Here is a 25,681-nt window from a genome sequence, read left to right as displayed (position 1 = left end):
ACCTATACCAGGTAGAGGAGTGTAAACTTTATCTGATAAGCCGTTGGAAGTCACTGAAGATATTGAAACAGAGAAATGACCTGATCAAATTTTTGCTCAATGAAGATTAACATGACAGCAGTATGAAAGATATACATGTGAGGGTAGAAGATTATCACATTGATGATAGCCAGATGAGTAGTAGTAAGGACCAGAGGAATTAATAAGGTGTGAATATAAGGTAAATTTGCCTCTAGGAGACTGAAACATCCCCAGAAACTTAATAGCTGGCATATTGCAGTCTCATCTGGAATATAAAATTATTTACTTGACCTTTTGTTTCCTCAAGGATTTCGACAGTATGAAAGAGGATCCAGAAGGTTTGGGAGCAGATGCTCTGCCCTAGCAGCTATCTCCATAGCAATAGCAGTGGATCTATTGTTGGGAAGCTCCCTGCCAAGCATTGGCTTTACTCATAAGGTCCCTCTTTACCCACTGGCTTTATATACCCTTTGGTAATTGTTATTGCTTGTCCTTCGTTTTTCACAAATAGGACCATGGCATCAGGAAGGTGATGCCATGACTTGCAAGTGAATTGGATTTAAGTGAGGGAGGGCTGTGCAGAGTCACCAGCCTCACCTTCTCCTCTGTAGCCATCTGGATCTAGTGGCAAGGTATAAATCAGAACAACTGGAGAATACCCTGGATGTAGTGGGAGACCTTGGCCTTTTTAAGGTAAGCTTACCAGATCTAAGTTTGACTGAGGCTACACCAATTCAGTAAATAAAGCTAGGTGGTTGTATTCATCCTTTGTTTTCAAAGGGGACCATGATATCAGAGAAATGATGACATGACTTGCACTTGACTTTGTTTTGAGTGAGGGAGGCTGTGCAAGGTCACGAGCCTCACTTTCTCCTCCTGAGCCATCTGGATCCAATGACTAGATATTCATCTGGATGACTGGAGATGGCCCAGTGAAGGAGACCTTGGCCTTTTAGGCTAAGGCCTTTTCAGGTGATGTAATGGCCATTCAGTGAATAGGCCTCTTTAAAAAGTAGTCCGGGTGGGGGGTGGTCATGGCCCAGAAAAAAAATAGATGAGTCATGCTGGGAGGGGCAGGAGCCTCAGGGTTGTTGTTTGGAAGAGAAGCTTTTAGTATTCACTCTAAATCAGGAGGGTCCAAAAACAGCCATTGAGTGGACTTTGGGCAGGGAGCTATTGTTGAATCCTTGGGCTTCAGAGTGCATTTTCTTATCCAAGGTAGATAACTCTACTGTCCTCTACTGCTTCCTGTCTCTCTAGCAGAGGGAAGGAGAAATGGCTCTAGAGTCAGATGACAAAGGGTTCAAATCCTGTATGTGAGACTCTGGACAAATCACTTGAGTCTCAGTTTCCTCATCTATAAAATGAGAGGGTTATTGGCCTGTGAGGTCCCTTATAGTTCTATATTTATGAACCTAATACATTTAAATAATTGCCTCATAGAAATAATCATGAAAATGATTTGGCCGTCATATGGCTAAGATAAATATTGATTTTGTAGGCCTTGTAAAATTTAAGTGACTATCATTTTAAAATTTGTATGTTTTCCATAATAGCCTAGTTTATAAGTAAAATGCACCTTTCTCACATAGAAGGAGGGGCTCTTTGCTTTATAAAGTCCTTAGAACTCCTAATTCTCACCGATTGTAGGGCTTTTATTTTAAGTGCATTTCAGTTATCCTGTCCTTTTTCAGTCTTCTGGGAATGCCACATCAGCAGCTTCTTGAAACATCAAACATAAACAAGTTCTGCAATAAAGATTAGGCTTTTTAAATTTTTCTGTATTAGGTAGCTAGAGAGTGATTTAACTACAGAATAAAATTATATATTCTCTGCTAAAAAACTTCACTAGTACCTACTTAATAAGGGTAAGGGAGTTCCATAGTATCTGGGCTTAGTGCCAAAGTTCTTCTGAAAGAGCCTTTTTGTTTTAAGCTGGTGAGGTCATAGAAGTGAAAGCTGAGTACCAGAAGATTTAGCTATTTCCTGGAACCTACTACTAAGGATAAATAGAGCTTTGAAAATAAGTACTACTTTAAGAGACCAGCTCTAAAGGAAAACATGACCATTTTGACTATTTCCAGTTTGATCTAAGATGAGAGATTGGCTAGCCTAAGTCTTTGAATAAAGACACTGACTATTCAAAAGGAACCTGAAGGAACTTACTTAAATACAAAAGGTTTCGTAATAGGGTATCGTTTCTAACCTGTACAGTGGGCAAGATACCCAGCATGAGGATCCTTACCTTACAAAACCCTTGAGTCTCATCAATAATATTTTAAACTAATTAATTATGGTTGACTCATAGGAAGATATGGGCAGACATGTTTGTTGTCATTGTTTTTGTTTTCTTCTCCTTTCTATCATATTTGTCTTAAGTTCAGGGTTTAATCAAGAGTAACTAGCCTCTGAGGAAGGGAGTCATGTTTGTGAAAATAATAACATGATTTATAAGCCAGAGTATCATTCTATTAATATACAACAGAGAATATACCTTTATAGCAAGTATAATACTTCTGTCCACTATCCAAAGCACCTCTTTTTCAACATCAGTGCAACTAGCAAACTAAGTCAGTTTTATAAAGGTTACTTAGTGACCATGGCATCAGAGCATAGAAAGTCAGTAATCTCATGGGATAAGCATAGAAAGTCAGATAATCTCATATCCAAGTAGTGGTAGACTTTGGGATATTATCACTGCCCCAGTATAAAATACATATATATAGTGCATAAAGAAACCTTCACCAGCCACTTTGCAGGTCTTCAGACATCATCTCCGATCTTTGTATTGGATGTCTTACCATAACTAGAATGTTCTCCCTCTTCACTTTTGCCTCTTAGTTTCCCTAGCTTTCTTCAGAACTCAGCTCAAGTCCAACCTTGTTTTTGTTTTTTTTTTTTGCAGATACCTTTCTCATTCCCTAAAGTTGCTAATATTTCTGCCTCTCAGATTATCTTCCATCTATTTTGAATGTATCTTATATGTACCTAGATATTTATATATTGTGCCCCCTCATTATATTGTGATTTCCTTAATAGCAGGGATTTGTGTTTGCCTCTCTGTGTATCCTCAGCATTTATTACAGTGCCTGGTAGATGATAAGTACATAATAAATGCTTATTTACTGAATAAATAAATGCTAATGAATTCTTTACTGTCCGTCTCTCCTTTTTTCCCCAGTATTCCTTATTAGTTATCAGGTGCTTTTGTCATGAAATTAGTTCATCTTGGACACGTTACAATTAATCATTCATTTCAGTTCAACAAATCTAACATACTCGCCATGCTAGCTACCACTGAGCTGGTATGATTAATACTTTAATTTCATCAGCCATATTTATAAATTCTCTGAGGTTTAGTAATTTCTTCAGAAATTTCCATATGATATGACATATATGTATATTTTGTTAGCTTCAATATTAAAGAGTAGTATTCTGACCTTGTTTCTAAACTCTTACAGTATACCTGTTTTTTTCCCCTCATAGCTACCATGCATTTAACTATACAGTCAGCAAATATTTTTGTTGTGAGTCTGCTTGATATGTACACAGAGCTCTGTACTTGGGATTCATAAATCCTACTTTAGGTACTAGTCACTCAACAAGCATTTATAATTAATATATAATTATTATATTAATATTTATTATTATATATTATATGCCTGGCACTGTGCTGAGTACTGGGTATATAAAAAAGGAGAGGCAAAAATAGAAATGGCAAATGGAATGTTATATTCGAAGAAATTCAGGTAGGCCAGACCAGTGTAGCTGAATTGACTGCATGGAGGGCAATGATGCAATGCATAACACGATTAACAAGGTAGGAAAGGACCAAGTTTTAAAGAGCATTAAATGACAAACAGAGAAGATTATATTTGATCCTGGAGATAATACAAACCCCTTGAGTACGGAGGTGATATGATCTGACCTACATTTTAGGAAAATCAGGCATCTGAGTGATTGGAGTGAGAAGAGACTTTGTGCAGGGAAACACCATTTACAAGGCAATTGTAATAATCTGGATTTCAGAGAGCCTGAACTAGGGTATTATTTATATGAGTAGACAGAAGGGGTATATAGAAGGGATGTTGTAATGGTAGAAACAGCATTTGGCAACCAATTGGATATGTAGGATAATGCTCAAGAATTATACCAGGTTACAAATTTGGTAACTGGGAGGGTGATGGTGCCTTTGACACTAATAGGGAAGTTTTGAAAAGGAAAAGATGGGGTCCTGGTGGGGAAGATTTTTAAAAGTTCTGTTTTAGACATATTGAGTTTGAGTTACCCAAAAGTCAGTTGGTGATACATGACATGTAGCTCAGGAGACAAACTAGAGCTCCAAAGATCTAGGGATCATCTAGATAATAGAGAAAATCACTGAACCCATGGGATCTGATAAAATTCAGTGAGATAGTATAAATGAAAAGAGAAAAGAGCCTTGGAACAACCACATTTAGTGGGCTTGACATTAAACACCAGCCAACAATGGAGACTGAGATGGAGCAGTCAGAGACCAGTCAGCCAGTCAGTAAACATTTATTAAAAGCCTACCATGTGCCAGGAGCTGTGCTAAATGTTGGAGAGAGAATGTTGCAAAAATCTAGAAAGGAGAGTCTGGAGAAGGTTAATTGCTGTACAAAATCAGGAAGGATGAGGATTGAGAAAAGTCCATTAGATTTGGTAATTAAGAGATCATTGATAACCATGGAGAGAGAAATTTTCAGTTGAATGATGGTGTCAAAAGCCAGAGTGCAGTGGGTTTGGAAGGAAGTGAGAGGAGGAAAAGTAGAGCCACTGAGTGTAGATGACTTTCTCAGGATTTCAGCCATGAAGAGGAAGAAAAATCATAGAAAGATGACCAGCAGGGATGGTATGACCATGTGAGGATTCTTTTAAGAATGGAGGAGAAATGGGTGTGTTTGTGGGCAATAGAAAATGATCCAGTAGATAGGAAGAGATTAAAAGTTAGGGAGTAGCTAGTATTAGGGGGTGCAGTTTGCTGGAGAAGCTGAAAGGCGATGGAATTATGGGCATCCAGCTTGGCTTTTGAAATGAGAATGGTCACATCTTCATCTGATACTGGAGTAAAGGAGGCAATAATGGAAGATGTGTAAATGATGAAGTAGGTGAAAGGGGGAGCTCTCAGTGCTTTTAATTTTTTCAGTTAAATACGAGGTGATGTCATCAGCTAAGAGTTTGCAGGGAAGGATGCCTTTACAGTCCTGATAAAGGAAATGAAAACAACCACTTTGGAGAGTAGGAGAGCAAATCAATTTGGATTACTAGCTTGTAAGATCCTAGGCAAGTGACTTAACCTCTCTAAGTCTTACTTTCCTCATCTGTAAAATGGAGATGCTAATAGCACCTGCCTCACAAAGTTCTGAGGGTCAAGTGAAATAATATATGTAAAAAGCTTCTTACACGTTAGAGTATTATATAAATATAAGCTATTACTACATGCAGAATACTGTTAGGCCACGTAGGGAATCCAAAGCAGTATAAAAATTCATATCTTCATGAAGTCTATGGGTTAGTCTTGGGAGGTACGGCCTACACGGTACAAAGTAATATGGTATATGTGCCAAGTAAGTGGTACAGATAAAATATTCAATAGTAACCTAAAGGCAATACATAAGAAAACCTAGATTTTGGGGTTATCACTGTCATTAGCAAATAGTTGTTGAGTATCTGCTGCATGTATGACACTAAGCTAAGTGTTATTGCTATCTAAATGTAAGTGACACATCTCAGAGAAGGCAGTTTGTCCTTTTGCATAAGAAGATTATAATTTAAGAGAGGGCAAAAAAACAAAGTAACTTTATTTACTTGTACCAAGACTATACAAAAACAATATTAACCATAATGACTTGTTTTTGGTCTGGACATGTAATTTTATCATTGTATAAAACTGTCGTTATGAAAACTTCCCCTCCACTGATGAAGTCTTTTCTTGTTTTAGGAAGTTGGCCTGGAGCCCAGAGAGATTAAATGACTTGCCTATGGTCACATTCACTATAGTATAGAGACAGAACTGAACCTAGATTTTCCTGACTCCAGGGCAGGCCCTTTATTTCACTCTTTCATTATTGCCTGTATTAAAGTGATAATGTAGTTGAGCATCTATTAGAACTGACTTGATCCAACAGAGATAATTCTAAAGAACCATTCACCATTTTCCTGACTAAGAAACTTAAGTTAATGTCATCAGTATCCAGGAATTCTCTGAAAAAGATAATAAGTCAAATCTAAGCTTTATCTCACTTTATGGTACATAGTGCTTCTCCCTGAGCCCTCTTTCTGTCTGTTTCCATTCTCCATCTCCTTTTCCTTCTTTAGTATGCAAAGATCTTATGTAGAGATTTCCCTGATTTTTCCCTTTGCATCTCAGCTGGTCATTTGATTTCTCTTCAGAGTTGCATAAAGTAATAGAGTTCCTTTGCTTCTTTTTATTAATTTTCTTTTTTTAATTGTTAACTTTGAAAACATGAACATTTCCCGATACAAAGAAATGAAAAAGAATTGTATACAAAATCTCTTATTGCATACAGCCAAGAGTTTTTTAAAGCATTTATTAAATTTAACAGAATACCAGCTGTGCCCTTCTGAACTTCCCTTGTGTTCTCTCCTTTTTTTATATATAATTTTTCATTGGTTCTCTTTTCTTCCCTTTTGGCATCACCATCAGTATTCACCCTCTTCTCCTTACAACCCTCATCTTTTCCCCAAAAAGTGAAGGCTCTCTCATAAGAGACTCCCTATACTTGTGCTGAGGAAAAAAAGTAGTTCCAGCTTGAAATGACTGTCACCAACAAAATCTGTATTCAGGATTCTGACCTGCACACAGGCTAAGATTACCTACTTTCCCTTTGTTAGGTAGTTTATCTTACAGTTTCAAGTTGAGTTGGGGGAGGAGGGAGGCAAAAAGTGAAGGAGTCCCCTATTGTTTGCTGAGTAACCACTTTGGTGCATTATGTGTATCTCAAACATATTCCTAGTTCCCCTAATAATATATAAAGAAAAATTGTCTAATTTTTCATTTCGCTCGATTCTGGGACCAAAAGTAAACTTTTCCCCCCCTTAAGAGCTGTTAGAAATAAGTAGACTGTCATAGAATCTTAAAACAAGACCTGGAGAGAAAACTATAGAGGGCATCAATTGTAACACCCTTGTTTTACAGATGAAGAAACCAAGGCCCAGAAAGATATAGTGATTTGCTCAAGGACATGAGAGTAGCAAGTGGCAGACTTCAGACTCTAAATGCAACATTTTTTCTACAGTAGGAAGTAGGGGAAGGGAACAGACATTAAGTGCCTACTGTGTGCCAGGTGTTTTGCTAAGCACTTTACAAAGATTATCATAACTTCTTAATAACCCTGGAAGGTAGGTGCTGTTATCATCCTCATTTTACATTTGAATAAACTGAAGCAGACAGAGGTAAAGTGACGAGCCTAGGGTTACACAGTCTGTTAGTGTCTGAGGCCAGATTTGAAGGTCTCCCTGACTCCAGGTCTAGCACTCTAGTCATTGCATCACTGTATCAGGATAACTCCAACTGAGTTTGATCAAGTAGCATACCCAAGATGCATCCTACATTTTGGAAACAAATTAGCTAGCACTATTTTCAAAACCTAAGAGAGGAAAGTAAAGATGAACTCATCAACATCCTTTCCCTACTCCATCTCCCAACATGTGAAAGAGGAATGCAAAAGACAATAGGAAATTCATTAAACTGTAAATACAACTGAAATTTATACATATACATGTATATATAAATGTAAATTTATATATACATATATGTAATATATATATGTATATGTATATATACAAAATGTTAGCCTGTCACACTTTCTCTCTTAATAAAATTCAGAATGTCAGATGGGAACTAAGAATAATAGGCTAGTGTTAAACTGGTTATGGATATTTTCCCTGAAAAATAGTATTACTTTGGGAAATCCAAATGCTTATCTCTTGTGTCCATTTGTGAAATCTAACCAGAATGGTCCAAAATTTCCATGTTAATTTAAGATGTAGTTTTAAAATGGTTAAGTTCAACTTTGGTTCCTCATCCTCTTCCTGAGGAATGAATTCTGCCCCTCTGCCTGCTGTAATCATCCTCTTACTGGTTTCTCTCTGCTACCTTTGCTGTTGAAATATCACCCTTGGCCAGCTATAATTCTTTTGGGAGGGTGCACAACTAACCTGAATCTTGGAGTTTCAAATACACAAAGTGCTTCATAATCCTTCTTATATAGTCACTTGTCAGTTATACAGAATAATTAAGAGAAGTAGTTTGTATGATCCAAAATGGTTGATAATTTAAAAATTACTTTTCTTTTGACTTTGGGTACATTAAATTAGAGAGGCAGTGTGGCATAGTAGATAGAGAGCTGACTTTAAAGCTAGAAGGACCTTTGACCTTTATCAGATGTGTAACTCTGTGCAAGTCACTTAACTTTAGTGTCCTAGACAATACAAAGATGTCAACCTTTTTTGGTAGGACTTTTCTAACCTGAGACTTCCCTCTATCAGTGAAATCAAAGGCCCAATACCTACCCTATGGAGTATGTTGTATTATTTTTATTTTACTACAGGTTTGCCTAATTATTTTATGTAGGGTGATAAAAAAAATCAGTGTGAATTCATTTATCATACCTCATTTGCTCAAGAGTAAAGTAGTTTAGATTGCAAATGGGCTATGCACTGGTAATATGTATACATATAATTAAGAATTTTCTCCTCCATTCATTCTAGATTGGACATTATTGTTCTTGTATGACTGTTAACCTAAATGTTAAACTTCATGATACTTATATTTCAGGAAAGTATCTGAGACAAAAGAGAATTGACTTTCAGCTTCCCTATGACATCCTCTGGCAATGGAAACACAATCAGGTACAAAGAACATGATTCTTTGAATTTGTTCTCATAGAGAAAGAGAAAAGTTAAAGCCTTTGTCCCCTACCTACTTGTTATGTTGTCATTTAGCAAGTATTAAGAAAAGTCCCTGTGAAGGTTAGAGACTGAGGAAAATGAATTTGCACTTATTTTTTTAGCTTGGCCTATTTGCCTTTGACTTGTGCTGAGAAATGATAGTAGGCCTTAGGTTGCCAGATCAACCCTTCTAAGACAACTATAGACTTTTATTTTGGTAGCAAGCCTGTTGTGCAAAGATCCTCTGTGAGGCAATTCTCTTGAGAATTTAGATGTACTGCCAACAGGATGAAGAAATTTTCAGCCTTGTTTTTGTTGGCTTTTCCCCAGTGGTGTGGAATTTATTATTCACTTGCAAACTAAGATTATTCTACTACAGAAAGCAAAGAAAATAACACTTAAAGAGGGGAAGGGGATACTTTAAATCATGAGAAATTAAAATTAGGAAGATCCTTTTTTCTTCCTTTTCTAATTGAAAAGTTTTCACCAGTGATTTTTGTATTAGGCTTCAGCCACGGACCCAGGCCTTATAACGAGAAATAACTATAGGACAATAGAACTAGCCATGTAAATCAGCTGGATATACTCCCAGCCTTTACCAAAATGCCATCAAAGTTTAATCTTAAAAGGGCAAAAGCTGTTGACTTTTCCCTCTCTGTGTTATTTAGCAACTTCCCTTTTTGATTCTGAGATGATCATTATGTTAGATTATAATCAACTGGAAGGCCATTTAATACTGAAGGAGAATCAGTGTTTTAACACATCCACTGAGAAATTATATTAGACTTATTCTCAGCAAATTAATAAATATTCCTTTCTAACTTGAGAGTTGGTATGTTACAGTGGATGATGAGCTGGCCTCAAAATCAGGAAGACTAGGGTTCATATTCTGCCTCTGACGTATACCAGCTGTGTGATACTGGATGAATCAGTTAACCCCTCAGTGCTCAGCTCTCTTAAGACTATAAATTTCAGGAAGTTCTCTGTGCAATTGAAATCACAGTTCTAGAACCTGACCCTATCCTGATTCTTTCCAGCTCGGGCTAAGAAGCTGTTTTATATTATCCTCTCAGCTGAGGTGTTGGCAACAAAGCCCCTGAGTGTGCTTGAACCAGATTAAAATATAATTGGGAAATGTTTAACAAAATAAATAAAAATACAGCATAGATATTGTTCATTTGTGGTTTTCTAAGTCAGTATGATGCCCACAGAGATCTGTTTCTATTTAAGTTTGACACCACTGTTCTATAGCATAATATTACCAGACTGCCTGACTTCTAGTACATTCTTGGTTGCATTGATAAATATTTAAATGTGGGAGCTCCCTTTTCAGGCCTATCATTCACTAATTCATTAATTTAATTGCCTTAATTAGAAAGGGAAAATTATCTTTTTCCCAATTCTGAGCCTGAATACCTACAGTCATCTACTACAATCCTGTGCACCTAGACCACCCAACTAATCCAGTAGAAATCTTCTGCATGCCTCTTCCCTCACCCCACCCCACCCTATATACCCTGATGGCAAAGAGAACATTGATATCTCTTTATTCTTGAGGTTCTGGTTAAGGCTATCAGACAAAATGCCACTCAGTTCTTTACATCATTCTGGCTTCTCCTAGTGATTCCAATTCTTTGTCCCCATCTTCTAGTGAAGGTTCCCTCTATCCAAAGTTAAAACTTCAGCAAGAGTTGTCTTCAAGCGTATTTTACACAGAAATTCTTTTAAAATATTTCCATATGAGCAGAGTTTACTGATAATTTCCTGTCTTTGTAGTGATTGTTGCTACTAACTGACATTTGAAGTTAAATACTGTATCAAGACATTTCTTCTCTTCTTCTTCTAGCTATATAAAAAGCCAGATGTCCCACTATACAAAAAAATCCGTTCAAGTGAGTAACTTGTAACTATCAAAGGACTCTGATGACTTTTGTCTGCATTTGTTCTTAACCTACTTCTGTCCCCTTTTATTTTCTGCTTCCATCTCATCCCATCCTCCTAATTTTCCATGGCTTTACTGTTGAAAAACTGTATTTTATCCTGACTCACAGACTTCTCTTTCCTCCCTCCTCAAGATGTCTACGTTGATGTTAAACCTCTTTCTGGTTATGAGGCTACCACCTGCAACTGTAAAAAACCAGATGACGGCAATAGGAAGGGTTGTATGGATGACTGCCTCAACAGGTAATATTCATCAGCAATATTATAACTGGTATTTGTATAGTGCACGAACATTTGAAAAGTACTTTCCATACATTATCATCTCATCTGAGCCTTACATTAACCCTAAAGGTAATTGTTATCATCATTCCCCAGAACAGGTTTAGAGAACTGAAATTACTTGCCTCAAATCTTCCTGACCATGAAACTATGCCATACTACTACAACCTAAAGAGACTATTACTTTGAAATGTAAATTAAATGAGATGCATAATATACTATACCATTAGATAAATAAAATACGTTAAATTGACTTCAAAGAGCTTTACAAACCTAGCTAGAATGTTGCTGGTATAGAATACAAAATCTCATCAACAGAAGTTATAGGATGGATATTTTAGGTTAGAAAAAGAGATTTTAGAATTTCTGTTGACTGCAATCTTTAAAAATTATATTAATTACCATCTCTCTGAAATGGTTTAGTCCTGCCTGGAAGCAGTAGGCTAGATAAATTAATCTTAAATTCTTAATAAGAAAAATCTCGTTATAGTCAATCTGTGAGAAGCTCTTTCACTAACCTAGTAAAATGGCCTTTAGTTACAGTATTTGGTTAATCAGCAGGCAATTAAGAAACTTCTTTATGCTCTCAGTGGTCTGGCTCTGAATTCTCTTCTGATCCTGTAATAAGGAGAACAGCATAAGGCATAACTTAAGTACTAAAGGGTATGGTTCACAATGAGTTCTCTAGAAGTTCAGCATCTAAGACCTATTAGAAATGGAGTAATCACATTTCTCAAATATATAGGGAACTAAACCTAATTTATGAAATAAGAGCCTTTCCCCAGTTAATATAAATGGTCAAAGGATATGAATAAGCAGTTTTTAAAAGAAGATATCAAAATGATCAATAGTCATATAAAAAAGATAACTCGATTGGAGAAATGCAAATTAAAATTACTCTGAGGTATTACTTCATGCCTGTCAGAAATGACAAATTCTGGAGGGGATGTGGGAAAATAGCTACAGTAAAGGTGTTGGTAGAGTTGTGAACTGGTCCAGCCATTCCAGAGAACAATTTAGAATTATATCCAAAGGGGCCAGAAAACTTTGCCTACCCTTTGAACCAGCAATACTACTACTAGGTCTGTATCCCAAGAAAAGGAAAAAGGACCTATATGTACAAAAATAATTATAGCAGCAAATTTTTTTGTGGTGACAAAGAATTGGAAATTGAGGGATTCCCATCAGTTGAGAAAGGACTGAACAAGTTGGCACATATGATTGTGATGGAATACTGTTGTGCTGTAAGAAATAATGAAGAATATGGTTCTAGAAAAACCTGGGAAGACGTAAATGAACTAATGCCAAATGAAGTAAGCAGAATCAGGAGGACATTGTAACAACAATATTGTAATGATGCTCAACTGTGAAAGACTTACCTACTTTGATCCAGACCCATGATGAAAAATGCTTTCCACCTCCAAAGAGAGAACTGATGAACCCTGAGTGCAGATTGAAGCTTACTTGGTATTTTTACTTTCTTTAATAAATATTTGTTGAATGAATTTTTAAAAAAGAAATGGAGTAATCAAAGGTTGTCTCATGGAAGAGGTTGACTTTAAAGAAGTAGGTAGGATTTGGATGAGAATAATACTTTAGGCAAGGAGAATAAAATGAAAGAAGATGTGATGTTTGTGGCAGTTCTATGGGCCACACCTAAATAGTAGACTAGCCTAACCACAACAGTGGGGAAGGTACTGAAGAATATTGTACTCTGAACTCCAGTGCCTCCCTCCCTGTCTATTCTTCCAATCTGTTCTCTGTGCTCTGGGTTCATTTTCTTCCATTCACAATCTTGACCCTAGCTTGACCAGCCTAGAATCTCTGTCAGAAGGTAACTCAAAGACCATTTAGTACAACCTAGAACACCTACCATGGGTGGCTCTATTTATTAGGAATGTTTTTTTTTTTTTTTTTACATCAAACCTAAGTTTATTTAACTCTTTTCAACTTCTCTTGTTCTGTCCTCTGTAACCAAAAAGAATCAAGTCTAATTCTTCAAGATGATAATCCTTCAAATACTTGAAGGTAGTTGTCAAGTCTTCCCCCAAGTTTTCTCTGTGCTAAACCTAGAGCATTCTTATGTAACTTGATCTTAAGGTCCAGTTCTTTTTACCATCCTACTCACCTGTCTCTGAGGGTCAGTATAGGTCCTCTGAAGAAGTGCTTGGTTAGTGCTTTTATTAGAATTCTCAAGTCTTTCAAGGTTGCTTTTCTTTACACTGATGTTGTCCCTGTAAAATGCTTTCCTGGTTTTGCTCACATCACTCTTATCAGTCCATAATTCCAAGGAGTCTCTAAAAACAATCTCTTTTGTCATTTCTGTCTATGCAATGTTTCTTTATATTCATATACCACAATTAGTTTAGCCATTCCTCAATTGATGGTCGCCCTCTTAATTTTCCAGATCTTTTTTTTTTCCTTTTAATCTCCCTTCAGGGTCAGAAAATTTGTTTTGCTTGTAACTGTTTTGCCCTTGATATTATTGCAGTATTATTTCACTTCCTCCCTCCTTCCCTCATCTCACCTGTTTCCATACTGAGTTGGTGTATTTTCACACCTTACTCTATACATGTGTGTGTGTGTTAAACTTTCCCTTGTCTGACTCAGATAAGAATCAGGTTTACCTGATATCCATTCATTGTAGCCCTTCCCCCATGTTTGTTTACTCCTCCTGCATTCCAGTTATGAATGGGAAAAAGCATTTATTAAGCATGTACTAAGTATCAGGCATAGGTGAAGAAATCAAGGCCTAAAGAGATGAGAGGGGATTTGTTCAAGGATAGGTAGTGACTGGTAGATCTGGGACTTTAAATCCAATATTCTTTCTTACTTTAGTGAGAAGGGGAAGGGAGCAAGCATTTATTTAAACTCATACTGTGTGCCAGGCACTACTCTAAGCACTTTACAGATTTGATCCTCACAACCTTGGAAGGTGAGTTCTATTATTATCCTCATTTTAGGCTTGAGGAAACTGAGGCAGACAGAGGTTAATTGACTTGCCTAGGTTCACACAGCTAATGTCTGAGGCCAGATTTGAATTCAGGTCTTCCTGACTCCAGGCCTAGAACTCTATCAACTTTGTCACATAACTGCCCATGAGAAATAGTAAATTCATCTGCCTGTCCATACTAGCATATTCTTTTTATTTTGCCTTTTCTTTCCTTCCTTAAGATTTTCAAATTGATCTTCCCCTAGGTCCTCTGTCTTATTTAACTTGCTCATTTTGTTCTGAAGTGACACTTGTTTCTTCTCCTCCATTAGGATATTAGCAGTTCATCTCATAAGTTTTTTCAGTTGTTCAAATTTAGCTTTCTAGGTTTCTCTTGACCCTTGTCTTTATATTTCAAAATTTCAGTTCAGTTATAGTCTTTTTATCAGTAGTTCTCAAAAGATCTCTATTCCACTGAAAGTACATTTTTCATTATAGGATTATGCTTAACTTTGTGGGATAAGTTAATCTTCATTGTAATTCTGTACCTTTTGAAATATTTTCTGTATTTCAAGATCTCCTCTCTTTTATATAAAAAGCTGCCAGGTCTTCTGTGTATCTGGCTCTAGACACTTGGTACTTTTAACTATTTGATTTTGGCTACTTGCAGTATTTTTTCTTTGATGCGGAAGCTTTGGATTTTGTCCGATATTTCCTAGGATTTTTCCATTTAGGATTTCCTTGATCAGTAGATTTTTTTAAAAATGTATTTTCACTTTACCCTCTGATTCTAATGTCTCTGGGCAATTTTCAGCTATGATTTTTTGAAATATAATGTCTCAGGCTTTCTTTCTCCCTCTTTTAAAAAAAAAAATTATACTTTTCAAGAAGTCCAGTGATACCTAAGTTTTCTCTCCTTGACTTGTTTTCTGGGTCATTTGTTTTTGATAACAGGATACATTTTGTCCTATTTTTTTGCATTTTAGTTTTTTCCCCTAATATTTATTGCTATCTCTTGGAGTCATTGGTTGCTGTTTGGTCTTTCCTAATTTTCAGGAGGTCCTGTAACTCAGGAAAGATTTCCCTTTTTTCTAAGCTATTTATTCTTGTAGTTGTTTCCTCTAGAATGTTTATTCCAGTTTTTATCCATTCATTTCTTATAGATATTTACATGGTTTGTTGAAAATCCATTTTAGTCTCTGCTTGCTATAGTAGTGGATTTATTCTACCCTTTTTATTTTTATTTATTTATTTTTTTTTAGGTTCCGCACAAACATTCTTATTAAATACATTTTTACTGTAGTCATGCTGTGTAGAAGAATTAAATTGAATGGGAGAAATCATATAACAAACCGAAACATAATACACAAAAATTATCTGCTACATTCAGCGATTGAATTCCATAGTTCTTTCTCTGGCTGTGGAAGGCATTTTACCTTAGAAGACTATTGGGAATCTTTTTAAGTCCTTGCATTGCTACAAAGCTCCAAGTCTACCAGAAAAAACTCTTGCACAGTGTGATTGTTGCTGTGCACAAAGTTCTCCTGGTTCTGCTCCTTTTGCTCAGCATCAGATCATATAAGTCTTTCCAGTCCTCTCTGAAGTCTTCCTATTCATCATTTCTTATAGTGCAGTAGTATTCCATTACATTCATATACCATAATTTATTTAGCCATTCCCCAATTGATGGGCATCCTCTTGATTTCCAGTTTTTGTCCACCACTAAGAGTGCTGCTGTAAATACTTTTGTACATGTGGGACCCTTTCTATTTTTATGCTCTCTTGGGGATACAGTCCTAGAAGCGATATTGTTGGGTCAAAGGGGTATGCATATTTTTGTAGCACTTTGGGCATAGTTCCATATTGCTCTCCAGAATGGTTGGATCAGCTCACAGCTTCACCACCAATGTATTAGTGTTCCAACTTTCCCACATCTTCTTCAACATTTATCGTCTTCCTGTTCTGTCATGTTTGCCAATCTGATAGATGTGATGTGGTACCTCAGAGTTGTTTTGAGTTGTATCTCTCTAATCAAAAGTGATTTAGAGCATTTTTTCATATGACTATAGATATCTTTAACTTCTTCCTCTGAAAATTGCCTCTTCATATCCTTTGACCATTTATCAATTGGGGATATTCTACCCTTTTTAGTTGGAATTTTGGGTTTCTTTAAATCTATCATGATTCCTCCTAGTATTCAATATCTTTTGTTTATTCATCTTTACAGCTTTAGTTCCTTAACTGGGGCTTTGTGCTAGGGCCAAGTTCTGCTTCTTTTTGCCATTGTGGGTGAAGTAGTTGTTCCTGCTTAATCTCAGCCTAAGTCACTTGGATTCCATGTTGATGTCTACTTATCATGGTTATTCCCCCCCTCAGTCTTTGAGTTTTCAAGCTCTGGAGCCCTCTGTGACATCTCAATCTGAATACTGCTTTGACAACAGGCATGGTGCACTGATTATTAAAACTCAGTCTTTCCAGCTTTCTTTGGGCAGTCCTCCCGGGAGTATAGAACCTTATAAGTTATATATGTCTTTAGTCAGCCTCTGGTATACTCAGAGGCTACTGACTTGTTTTTCTGAGCTCTGGCATAGGTAAGGAGATCTACTACTTGTAGGCTTCTGGCTGATTTGTACAGTTTTGGGTTGGAAAAAGTCACTGAAGTTGCTGCTCATTGTATTTCTTGATTATTTTTGACACGGTACTGTTTTTAGATTTTTGCTGGATTTAGGCACATGCCCTTGGCTTCTCTCCAGATAGTCATCTTGGCTAAAAACTTTACAACATAACTTCCATACCTCAACAAATGTGGAATCTTATCAGTATAGAAATTGCTTCCACAACTGCAACCTACAACCCATTTGTCCTGTATGATTCTGGTCCTCGTCCTACTGTAAATCTTCCGTAGAGATTGATCCAGTGAACTAGAGACCTTTCAGCATTTTACAGATACTGGTCAATATTTAGATTTTCTATGTGTTATCATTCACCAGTCATTCTCACTAAATGAACAGTCTATCTCATTTTCTAGTCATTTGTCCTTGTTGGATACCCAGTAGATCTTATGAAAGCTGGGATTTGACCTCTGATTCTTTTTCTCTTTAGAATGATCTTTGCTGAGTGCTCCCCCAATACCTGCCCCTGTGGGGAGCAGTGCTGTAATCAGAGGATACAAAGGCATGAGTGGGTACAGTGTCTTGAGCGGTTCCGAGCTGAGGAGAAGGGCTGGGGGATCCGGACCAAAGAACCTTTGAAAGCTGGCCAGTTCATCATCGAATACTTGGGAGAAGTTGTCAGTGAGCAGGAATTCAGGTACAGTAAGTCCAGTGTGGAAAATGTTAGATGTTAAGACAAAGCACTTGGTTTTACTTTAAATTGTAAGCTAACTTAGTCTTCATGCATTCCTCCTTTCTTCAGGAACAGAATGATTGAACAATACCATAATCACAGTGACCACTACTGCCTCAATCTGGACAGTGGAATGGTGATTGACAGCTACCGCATGGGCAATGAGGCCCGGTTCATCAATCACAGCTGTAACCCAAATTGCGAAATGCAGAAATGGTAAGGAAGAAGGAAGGTGCACCCAAAGCTCTGATGAATCAAGTGGTATTTTGCACAGCCAGGAAACTCTGGTTATCATTAATGCCTCAGGGACTCTTGATTTCTCTAGTGTGGAAACTCCATCCACCAATGCAGACTGCAACCAGTCTATAAGTTATAGTCCTTTAGATTTAGAAATTAAGGATGGATAACTACACAAGGCAAATTAGGCAAATTCCCTTGATCTCACTAGTTAGATATTCCATTTCCATAACCTATTCCCAGGATAGCATTTAAGATTGATGGGTAACTTCAGGGACTTTTGGATAAGGAATCAGTTTGGCATTTAATTGGTTGATTTATTAAGTATTTATTAAATATATATTATTTGCCTAACTGTGTTTGGTACTGAAAAGGATTCAAGAAAAGCATGGAACTCGTTCCCTTCACTCCTCAAAGTTTATAACTATAGAAATTCAGAGCTGTAAGTGTCATTCCTTCTACAACATACCTGACCAGTGGTTATCGAGCCTTTCTTTGAATACCTCCAATGAGGGAGGAGGGGAAGCTAGGTCACACAGTGGATAAAGCATTGGGTTTGGAGTCAAGAAGACCTGAGTTCAAATCTGGTTTCAGACACTTAATAGCTGTGTGACTCTGAACCCTGTTTGCCTTAATTTCCTCATCTGTAAAATAAGCTATAGAAGAAAATAGCAAACTGTTCCATTATCTTTGCCAAGAAGACCCTTAATGGGGTCATGAAGAGTTGGATATGACTGGAAAACAACTAAACTAAGTAAGGGAGGACTTACTACCTTTCAAAGCAACACATAACACTTTAGGTAGCTCTAATTGTTATAAAGTTTCTCCTTTTGTAAAGCTTGACTTTTGACAACTTTCATACATTTCTCCTAATTCCATGCTATGGGCCAAACAGAGTCAATCTTATCCCTCTCCTACATGATGAATTTTCAGATACTTAGATGCAGCTGTCAGGCCAAAGTCCTTCCTATCATGGTAATGATTTTGTAGATGTTTTTCAGCTTATTCATGTCTTTACTAAAATGTGGTGCCAAGAACTGAACGCTCCAGATATGATCAGAGGAAATACAACTAGATCTGTCATCTGCCAGGACCTAATCACTTTACCTGTTGATGCAGCATGAAATTACACGAGTATTTTTGACTTCTAATCAACCTTTTGACACAATGAATTTTTTTAACTAAAATGTGACTTCATCCTCATAAAAATGTCCTATTATTTGATTTGGGCCAATAATCTAGCCTATCCATATCGTTTTCAACCCTAAGTTTTATCTCATGTCATAATTATCCTTCCTTGGTTTTGTATCATCTACAAATTCAGTAAGCATTCCACCTACTCCTTTAAGTTATTAATTAAAATGTTAAACAGCACCAAACATGGATCCCTGGAGCATTTCCCTAAAGATTTCACATGTTGACATTAATCTATTAATAGCTACTCTTTAGGTCCCCCATTCAATCAGTTCTAAATCCATTTTTCCTCTACTCCACATCTCTTCATCTTTTCCACAAGAATAGTATGAAATACTCTACCAAATACTTGACTAAAATGTACATAAACTATATATGGCATTTTCTTGATGTGGCTAATAACCCCATTCAAAAAAAGAAAGAAAGAACTGATCCCCTTTAGCCCCCTCCCCTGGGCCTGTCTTTACCTGTAAACTTAAGGATTTAGATCAGATGGCTCCTGACACCCCTTCACTCTCCAAGCCCATGGTTCTTAGAGACTGCATGGGGCCCTAGTGGAACAGCACTGGATTTGGAGGCAAGGACCTGGATTCCAGTCTTGGCTCTATGATTTGCTATTCATGTGCTACTGGGCAAGTTAATTACTCTCTTTGGGCCTCAGTTTATCATGTATAAAATTAGAGGGATGGATTAGATGGTATTTAAGGTCCCTTTTAGTTCCAAATCTATGAGCCCGTTCACCCCTCAGAACAGTTTGGGAGTTATACTGTCCTGATCTGCCCTTTTTTTTTAAGAAAAGAGAAACATTTTATAAACTTAAATACCGAAACTTAAATTCAAAAGAAAGGGAAAAGAAAGCATTGTCATGTGCATGTCGGAGTGTAAGAGAGGATTCAAAATACACAGCAATAAATTTCCATTTCAAAAAAGGCTATATAATAAATAGTACACATTGTGTTCAGAGCTATCCATCTTTTGTTTGCTTCCTTGATTTCTTTTGTTCTCTGCTGTGCACTTTTTACTTTGTTCTTTTCCCCTCTTCCTCCCCCAAGATAGCTACAATTAAGTGCAGATATGTATGTATATATATGTACACACATACACACAAACATATATATACACACTTACACGTACACTTACATACATATACCTGTACTAAGATATCTATAATCATGCTCATATAGAAACATATACGTTCATATGCATCTATATAAGACTGTACTATACTAGTTTGTCCTATTTTTCTGAGGATGGATAACATCTTCATAAGTCCAAATCTTTCTATGTATGTTCCTTCTTTTTCCCATTCCTGTTAATCTAGACACCTTTCTCTACCCCTCCCTTTATCCTATTCCCTCACCCTCTTATTTCATTATAAACTTATAAGACTTTTATTCCCTTCTAAATGTATTTATTGTTCTAACTCAAATCTAACGTGAGTAAGGTTTCCTCTAAAAATCTCTCCCTTATCTTCTTCCCTCGCTATCCCCTTAGCCTTTTAATTCTTTCTGAATTTAGAAGACTTTTATACTCTCCTAGATATATATGTATTGTTCCCTCTTTAATCCATTCCCCAGGAGAGTAGGCTTTCAGAACTACCAGCCCTCCTCCCCCATCTAATTCTTCTGTCATTTCTTCCTCTTGCACCTCATCTGTATAAGATAATTACTCTTTACCTCTTCCTCAGTGGCTTTAGTTTTTAACGTCAACATCATACTCAGGACTACCCCAGTCTTTCGAGCCACCCAATTACTAATAACAATCTTAAACATACATTTTATATTTCCTCATATGAAAAGTAAATAGTATGTCCTCACTAAGTCCTTTGTAATTAATCTTTGATATGTACCTTATATTTCTCTTGAATCTTTTATGTTAAATTTTCTATTAAGTTCAACTTTGTTGTTTGTTTGTTTGTTTTTTAACAGAACCCTGAAAGTCTGGCAATTCTTGGTCCATTTTTTTTTCCACTTAAGATTATGCTTACCTTTACTGGGTATATTTTCAGCTGTTACCCCAGTTCTTTTGCTCTTCAATATATAGTGTTATAAGACCTGTGGTCTTTTAATGTTGCTAGTGCTAAGTCCACCATGTTTGAATTGTTTTTTTCTAGTTACTTGTAATATTTTCTCCTTGAGCTGAGGGTTTCAGAATTTGACTGTGATATTCCTGTAGATTTTCTCATTAGACTCTCAGGTGATCAGTGAATTTTTTCTATTTCTACTTTCCCTTCTTGTTCTAATGTTTCAGAACAGTTTTCTTCAATTATTTGTTGTATTTTTGTATCAACATTCCTTTTTTGATCATAGCTTTCAGGTAGTCGTTTTCTCTTCTTAATTGGATCTCTATATCAGTTGTTTTTCTAATGAGATGTTTCACGTTCTCGCCTTTTTTTTCCCATTCTTTTTATTTTGTTTTATTATTTCTTGGTCTCTTATAACTTCTCATTCTCTTCTCGTAAGCTTCCCCTTGCACAATTCTAATTTTAAAAGAGTTGTTTTCTTCCTTAAGATTCTAGATCTCCTTTTCCAGTTGGTTGACTTTCTTTTCATAATCTTCTTGTTTTCCTTGGATTGTTTGTATTTTACTTTTTGGTACTGTATCAGGAAGTTGGGTAACGTGTTTCTTCATGAATCCCCTGTACTTGTAGTTGGTCACTTCATTGATCGATTTCTAAGGCTTTCCACACTGTTTGTCTTTAAGATGTTGTTGCTGTTCACTTCACTCTATATCAGTTCATTACCAGTCTTCCTGTATCACCTTATTTTTCTGAAACTATTGCCTTCTTCCAGCACATTTGTATACCATACCTTGCTCAGCCATTTCCAAATGGTGAACATCCTTTCCTTTTTCAATTTTTTACTACCACACAAAGAGCCGCTGTAAACATTTTTGTATATCCTTAGCGTTTATTTTGCTTAGGACTGATCCCTCTCTTAATCCACATTCCTTCTTCCCTCTCTCCTTTCTCCCTGTTGAGTGAAATGTATTTCTGTGCTGTAAAGGTATCCATACTGACATACTCAGGATGACTGCTAGTGTAGGTTTTTTGATCTGCTTTACTAGGAAAGATAGCTTTTTAAGTAGTCAACAGTCCTTTTTAATTACATCCAGAAAATAAAAACAGAGAACTAAAGACCAGAAGACAGGGGCTTCTCTGACCATAAGCAATACATACATCACAGATCAACAGACAACTCCAACTGTCTGATCATTGCATACATACATACATGTATATACATACATACATATGTGTGTGTATAAATAAAAAATACATACATACATATAATGCATTCCAGAGAGAGAAGCACCAATATCTGGGTTTTCAAAACCGGGGGTCTCCTTAAGAGCTACCCAGAATCTCATCTGGCCATATCACGTGACCATTCTTCCAATGAGTGAGCCCCGAAACAAAACCTTACCTCAGAGTACGTATATCACAGAGACTCAGCTCCTGTTTGGCTCAGAGTCAATAGACACGAAACCTGAGTGACTCAGCACAGCTGTGAACTATCAGGGTTCAAAAGAGATTGAGCCTTCAGATGCTCACAGATAAGCCTGAGCCTGGGAAACTGAACTCCAGAAAGAAAAAATCCAACTTTGCTTGCTGTTACCTGTTCTCAGCTCTGTGTGTTTGCATATTTTTTCCCTCCTTTAACCAGTTCGTATGAGAGTGAGATTCAGATGTCACCCACTATCCCCACCCCTTTCTCTTTATATAGACTTCTTCTCTTATTATGTGAAATAATTTTCCCAATCCTTCTTTCTCACCACCCCTTATACCTGCCTTTTATATCACCTCATCCCTGTATCTCACTGCGCAGTCACAGTTGATGTTTATATTATTTACCATTATATAACAGGCGTGATGGAGATGTAACATTGTTAGGGGACCTGAAAGCTATCAGAGCTCCCAAAGGATTCTGATCTAGGACAGAATCTGATAGCTGACTTTCTGGTTTGAGCTTTGCAAATTCCTGACCTAAGCTTGGATGTGAGCATCATGCCTGTGGACTTGTTTCTTTTGGCATTCCAATAGACTGTTGCTAGACTCACCCATTGTCACCCAGCTGAAAATCCCTGCTGGTTCAGAGTGACAGAATTGTAGACTTCCCTATAGGTTGGGATTCCTACTTTGTTTCTTACTCTGAAAGTCAGAGTGGGTTAGAAGGTAGAACTAAGACCCTGCTCCACTGCCAGTCTTAAGTGCCACACAGTATTTTCTCAGATAAATAAATACAGAATATGTGTAATTCCCCCTCCCCAAATGGCACTTGAAGTAATAATGAAGGCCACTTTTTTACTCTTTCCTTCCAAGACTTTCTTACATAAAGCAGAGCAGTGAAACTGGAAAATAAGATGTACAGGCAGTGGGATATAGAAATCTGTTTTGCCCCACAGGAAAATAGAGGGGCATGGGGGATGTAAGAAGTGAGGGTAATAGAAAGGACAGACTGGAGTAAGGAGTGGATGGGGGTGCCTGCTGTCCTGGGGTGGGGAGAGATGGGAGAAAATTTTGATTCAGATTCTTGTGGGAGTGAATGTTGAGAACCGAAAAATAAATTTTTTATATATATATATATATATATATATATATATATATATATATATATATATATATATATATGTAAAAACTGAGCAATGAGTTCAAGCAGGACTGACCTTAGGCATCAGCCAGGAGAACGTGGGATGGCTGTCTAAGTAACGCATCCTAAAATCATAAGTATTCATAATCAAAAGGACCTTTTACATTTTCTAGGTCAGCCTCTCACCTGATGCAGGAATCCCCTTTACAATCTTTGATTCTTACCTTTAAATAACTATGAAGAAATATTTCCCTATCACAAGGGCCCTAGTTAGCCCCCAGAATAGAAAGGAATCGCTCTACATTATCTTTAAAACCCTGGTCACGTATGAAATAGCAGCAATGTTTTATACCAGCTGAAGAGCTATTTCTCCTTGAAGATCATGCTTCATTTTGTGTTTTAAAATGTACCCCGAAATAAATATCAGATACAGCTTATTTTTGTAACAATCTAATCTTAATCCTCCCACATCTCCTTTCCCATCTACTTTTATTGATAGAATCTTATTTTGATTTTTCATTTACCATCCCCACAAAGACTACATAAGAGTATGGTTTAGGAATCATCTTACTTTACTTCTTCCTTTCTAATCTTTCTTACCTTCTTCATTCTTTTAGAATAGATTACAGAGTACCTTGAACCTGAGGTACTCATCTACCATAGGACCCACACTGAGAGTATGAGAGTATGTGTTGGAGTAGGGGAAAGGTGATCAACTTTTTTTCAGCACCTATATTAAAAAAAAATTTTTTTATTATAAATTATGTGTACTGCTGTACTGTACTAATAATTTTGTTCAATATAAAATTTACACGAACTGTGGGAATTGAAAAATGGTGAGACAGAAGATGAAATGACATTTGATCCTAGAATCAGTACCAGTTTGAAATACAACAGTGACATAGTTAGACCTGAACTTAGGAATATCAATTCAGCTATTGTGTGGAGGGAGGATGGGTGCCATGAGATGAACCTTGAAGCAGGGAGATAAAATAGAATGCTATTGCGCAAGATTTGTTAGTTATTGTCTCGTGTTCAGAGAGGACCAAAATGAAATCACTGTGTTTGGGTTGAGGTACATGTGTCTGACGGTGGCTGATCAAATCAATACAGGTTTGGAAGGCTCTAGCACAGGTCAGGCATAAATTGTCCATGTGGACAGAGTGAATATGTCTCTAAATTTGTGCATCTCACATTTCTTTTGAGCTCCTGCAATTCTGCTTTGCAGACTAGAGCACAGTGCTTTCTTTGATAAGGGTATACTGTACTGTGTGGTCCTGTGCCAATGTTTCCCATATCTCACAGTCGATTCAAAAGTTCTTCGGAGAGACTTGAGAGTGTCCTTGCATAGCTTCTTCTGACCTCTACCTGAATGCTTACCTTGTGTGAGTTCTCTGTAAAATAGTGTTTTAGGCAAATGTATGTTTGATATTCAAACAGTATCGGCCAGCCCATCGGAGTTGCACTCTCTGCAGTAGAGTTTGAATGCTTGACAGTTCTACTCAAGGAAGGACTTAAGTGTCCAGTACCTTATCTTGCTAGGTGATCTTCAGAATCTTCTAAGACAGTTTAGATCAAGCGATTCCATTTACTAGCATGGTGCTGGTATATTGTTAAGTTTCACAGGCATGAACAGTGAGTTCAGTGCAATGTTCTGTAGACCTTGTAGTCTAAGCAACATGTGATGAGAACCTGAGCAAGGGTGATAGCCATGTGAATAGAGAGAAAGGGATGTATTATAAAAGTAGGGAAGGAGGAAGGAAGGTAGAAAGGAAAGGAACATTTCTTGAGTAAATCTTTGTACCAAGCTCTGAGAATGGATATTGAACATTGAGCTGTTACTATGTATAAAGCATTGAGCTTTGTGCTGGAAATTCAAATCAAAAAGTAAAATAGTCCCTCTTCCCCAGGAGCTCACATTCTAATGCATAATATAACACATATAGAAGGTTTCAGCTGCAAGTCAGATAGAAAGTTCCCATGTTCCTTAAGAGTACAGTGGCAAAATAGATAGTAATGCCTTTTCTTTAATGTCATTTACACTGATAAAATTATGTCAGTTTCTAATACCTGAACCGTTTGATAGCTCTATCAACTTCAAGAACAAGAATTCTCTTTTCTGATTTCTTCAGTATAGTCCAATAAACATTTTATTAAGCACTTACTGTGTGCCAGGCACTGTGTTAAGTTCTGAGGATACAATTAATAAAAC

At 36.9% G+C, this 25,681-nt stretch overlaps 1 protein-coding gene across 4 annotated transcripts in view; it reads left to right on the top strand.

Annotated features, from left to right (window-relative positions):
- Window positions 1-25,681, top strand: part of ASH1L (ASH1 like histone lysine methyltransferase) — a 249,432-nt gene that overhangs the window by 178,813 nt on the left and 44,938 nt on the right. For all 4 annotated transcript variants that reach the window (XM_072637784.1, XM_072637785.1, XM_072637783.1 and 1 more), the window contains exons 8-12: window positions 8,843-8,916; window positions 10,802-10,847; window positions 11,031-11,139; window positions 17,210-17,416; window positions 17,522-17,668. In XM_072637784.1, coding sequence (XP_072493885.1) covers window positions 8,843-8,916; window positions 10,802-10,847; window positions 11,031-11,139; window positions 17,210-17,416; window positions 17,522-17,668 — 583 coding nt within the window. The remainder of the gene's footprint in view (window positions 1-8,842; window positions 8,917-10,801; window positions 10,848-11,030; window positions 11,140-17,209; window positions 17,417-17,521; window positions 17,669-25,681) is intronic.

The sequence above is a fragment of the Notamacropus eugenii genome, chromosome 2, assembly GCF_028372415.1.
Source record: "Notamacropus eugenii isolate mMacEug1 chromosome 2, mMacEug1.pri_v2, whole genome shotgun sequence".
In the NCBI taxonomy this organism is placed as follows: domain Eukaryota; kingdom Metazoa; phylum Chordata; class Mammalia; order Diprotodontia; family Macropodidae; genus Notamacropus; species Notamacropus eugenii.
The sequence above is the reverse complement of the archived record's forward strand: the minus strand, read 5'-3'. Positions and strand labels throughout refer to the sequence as shown.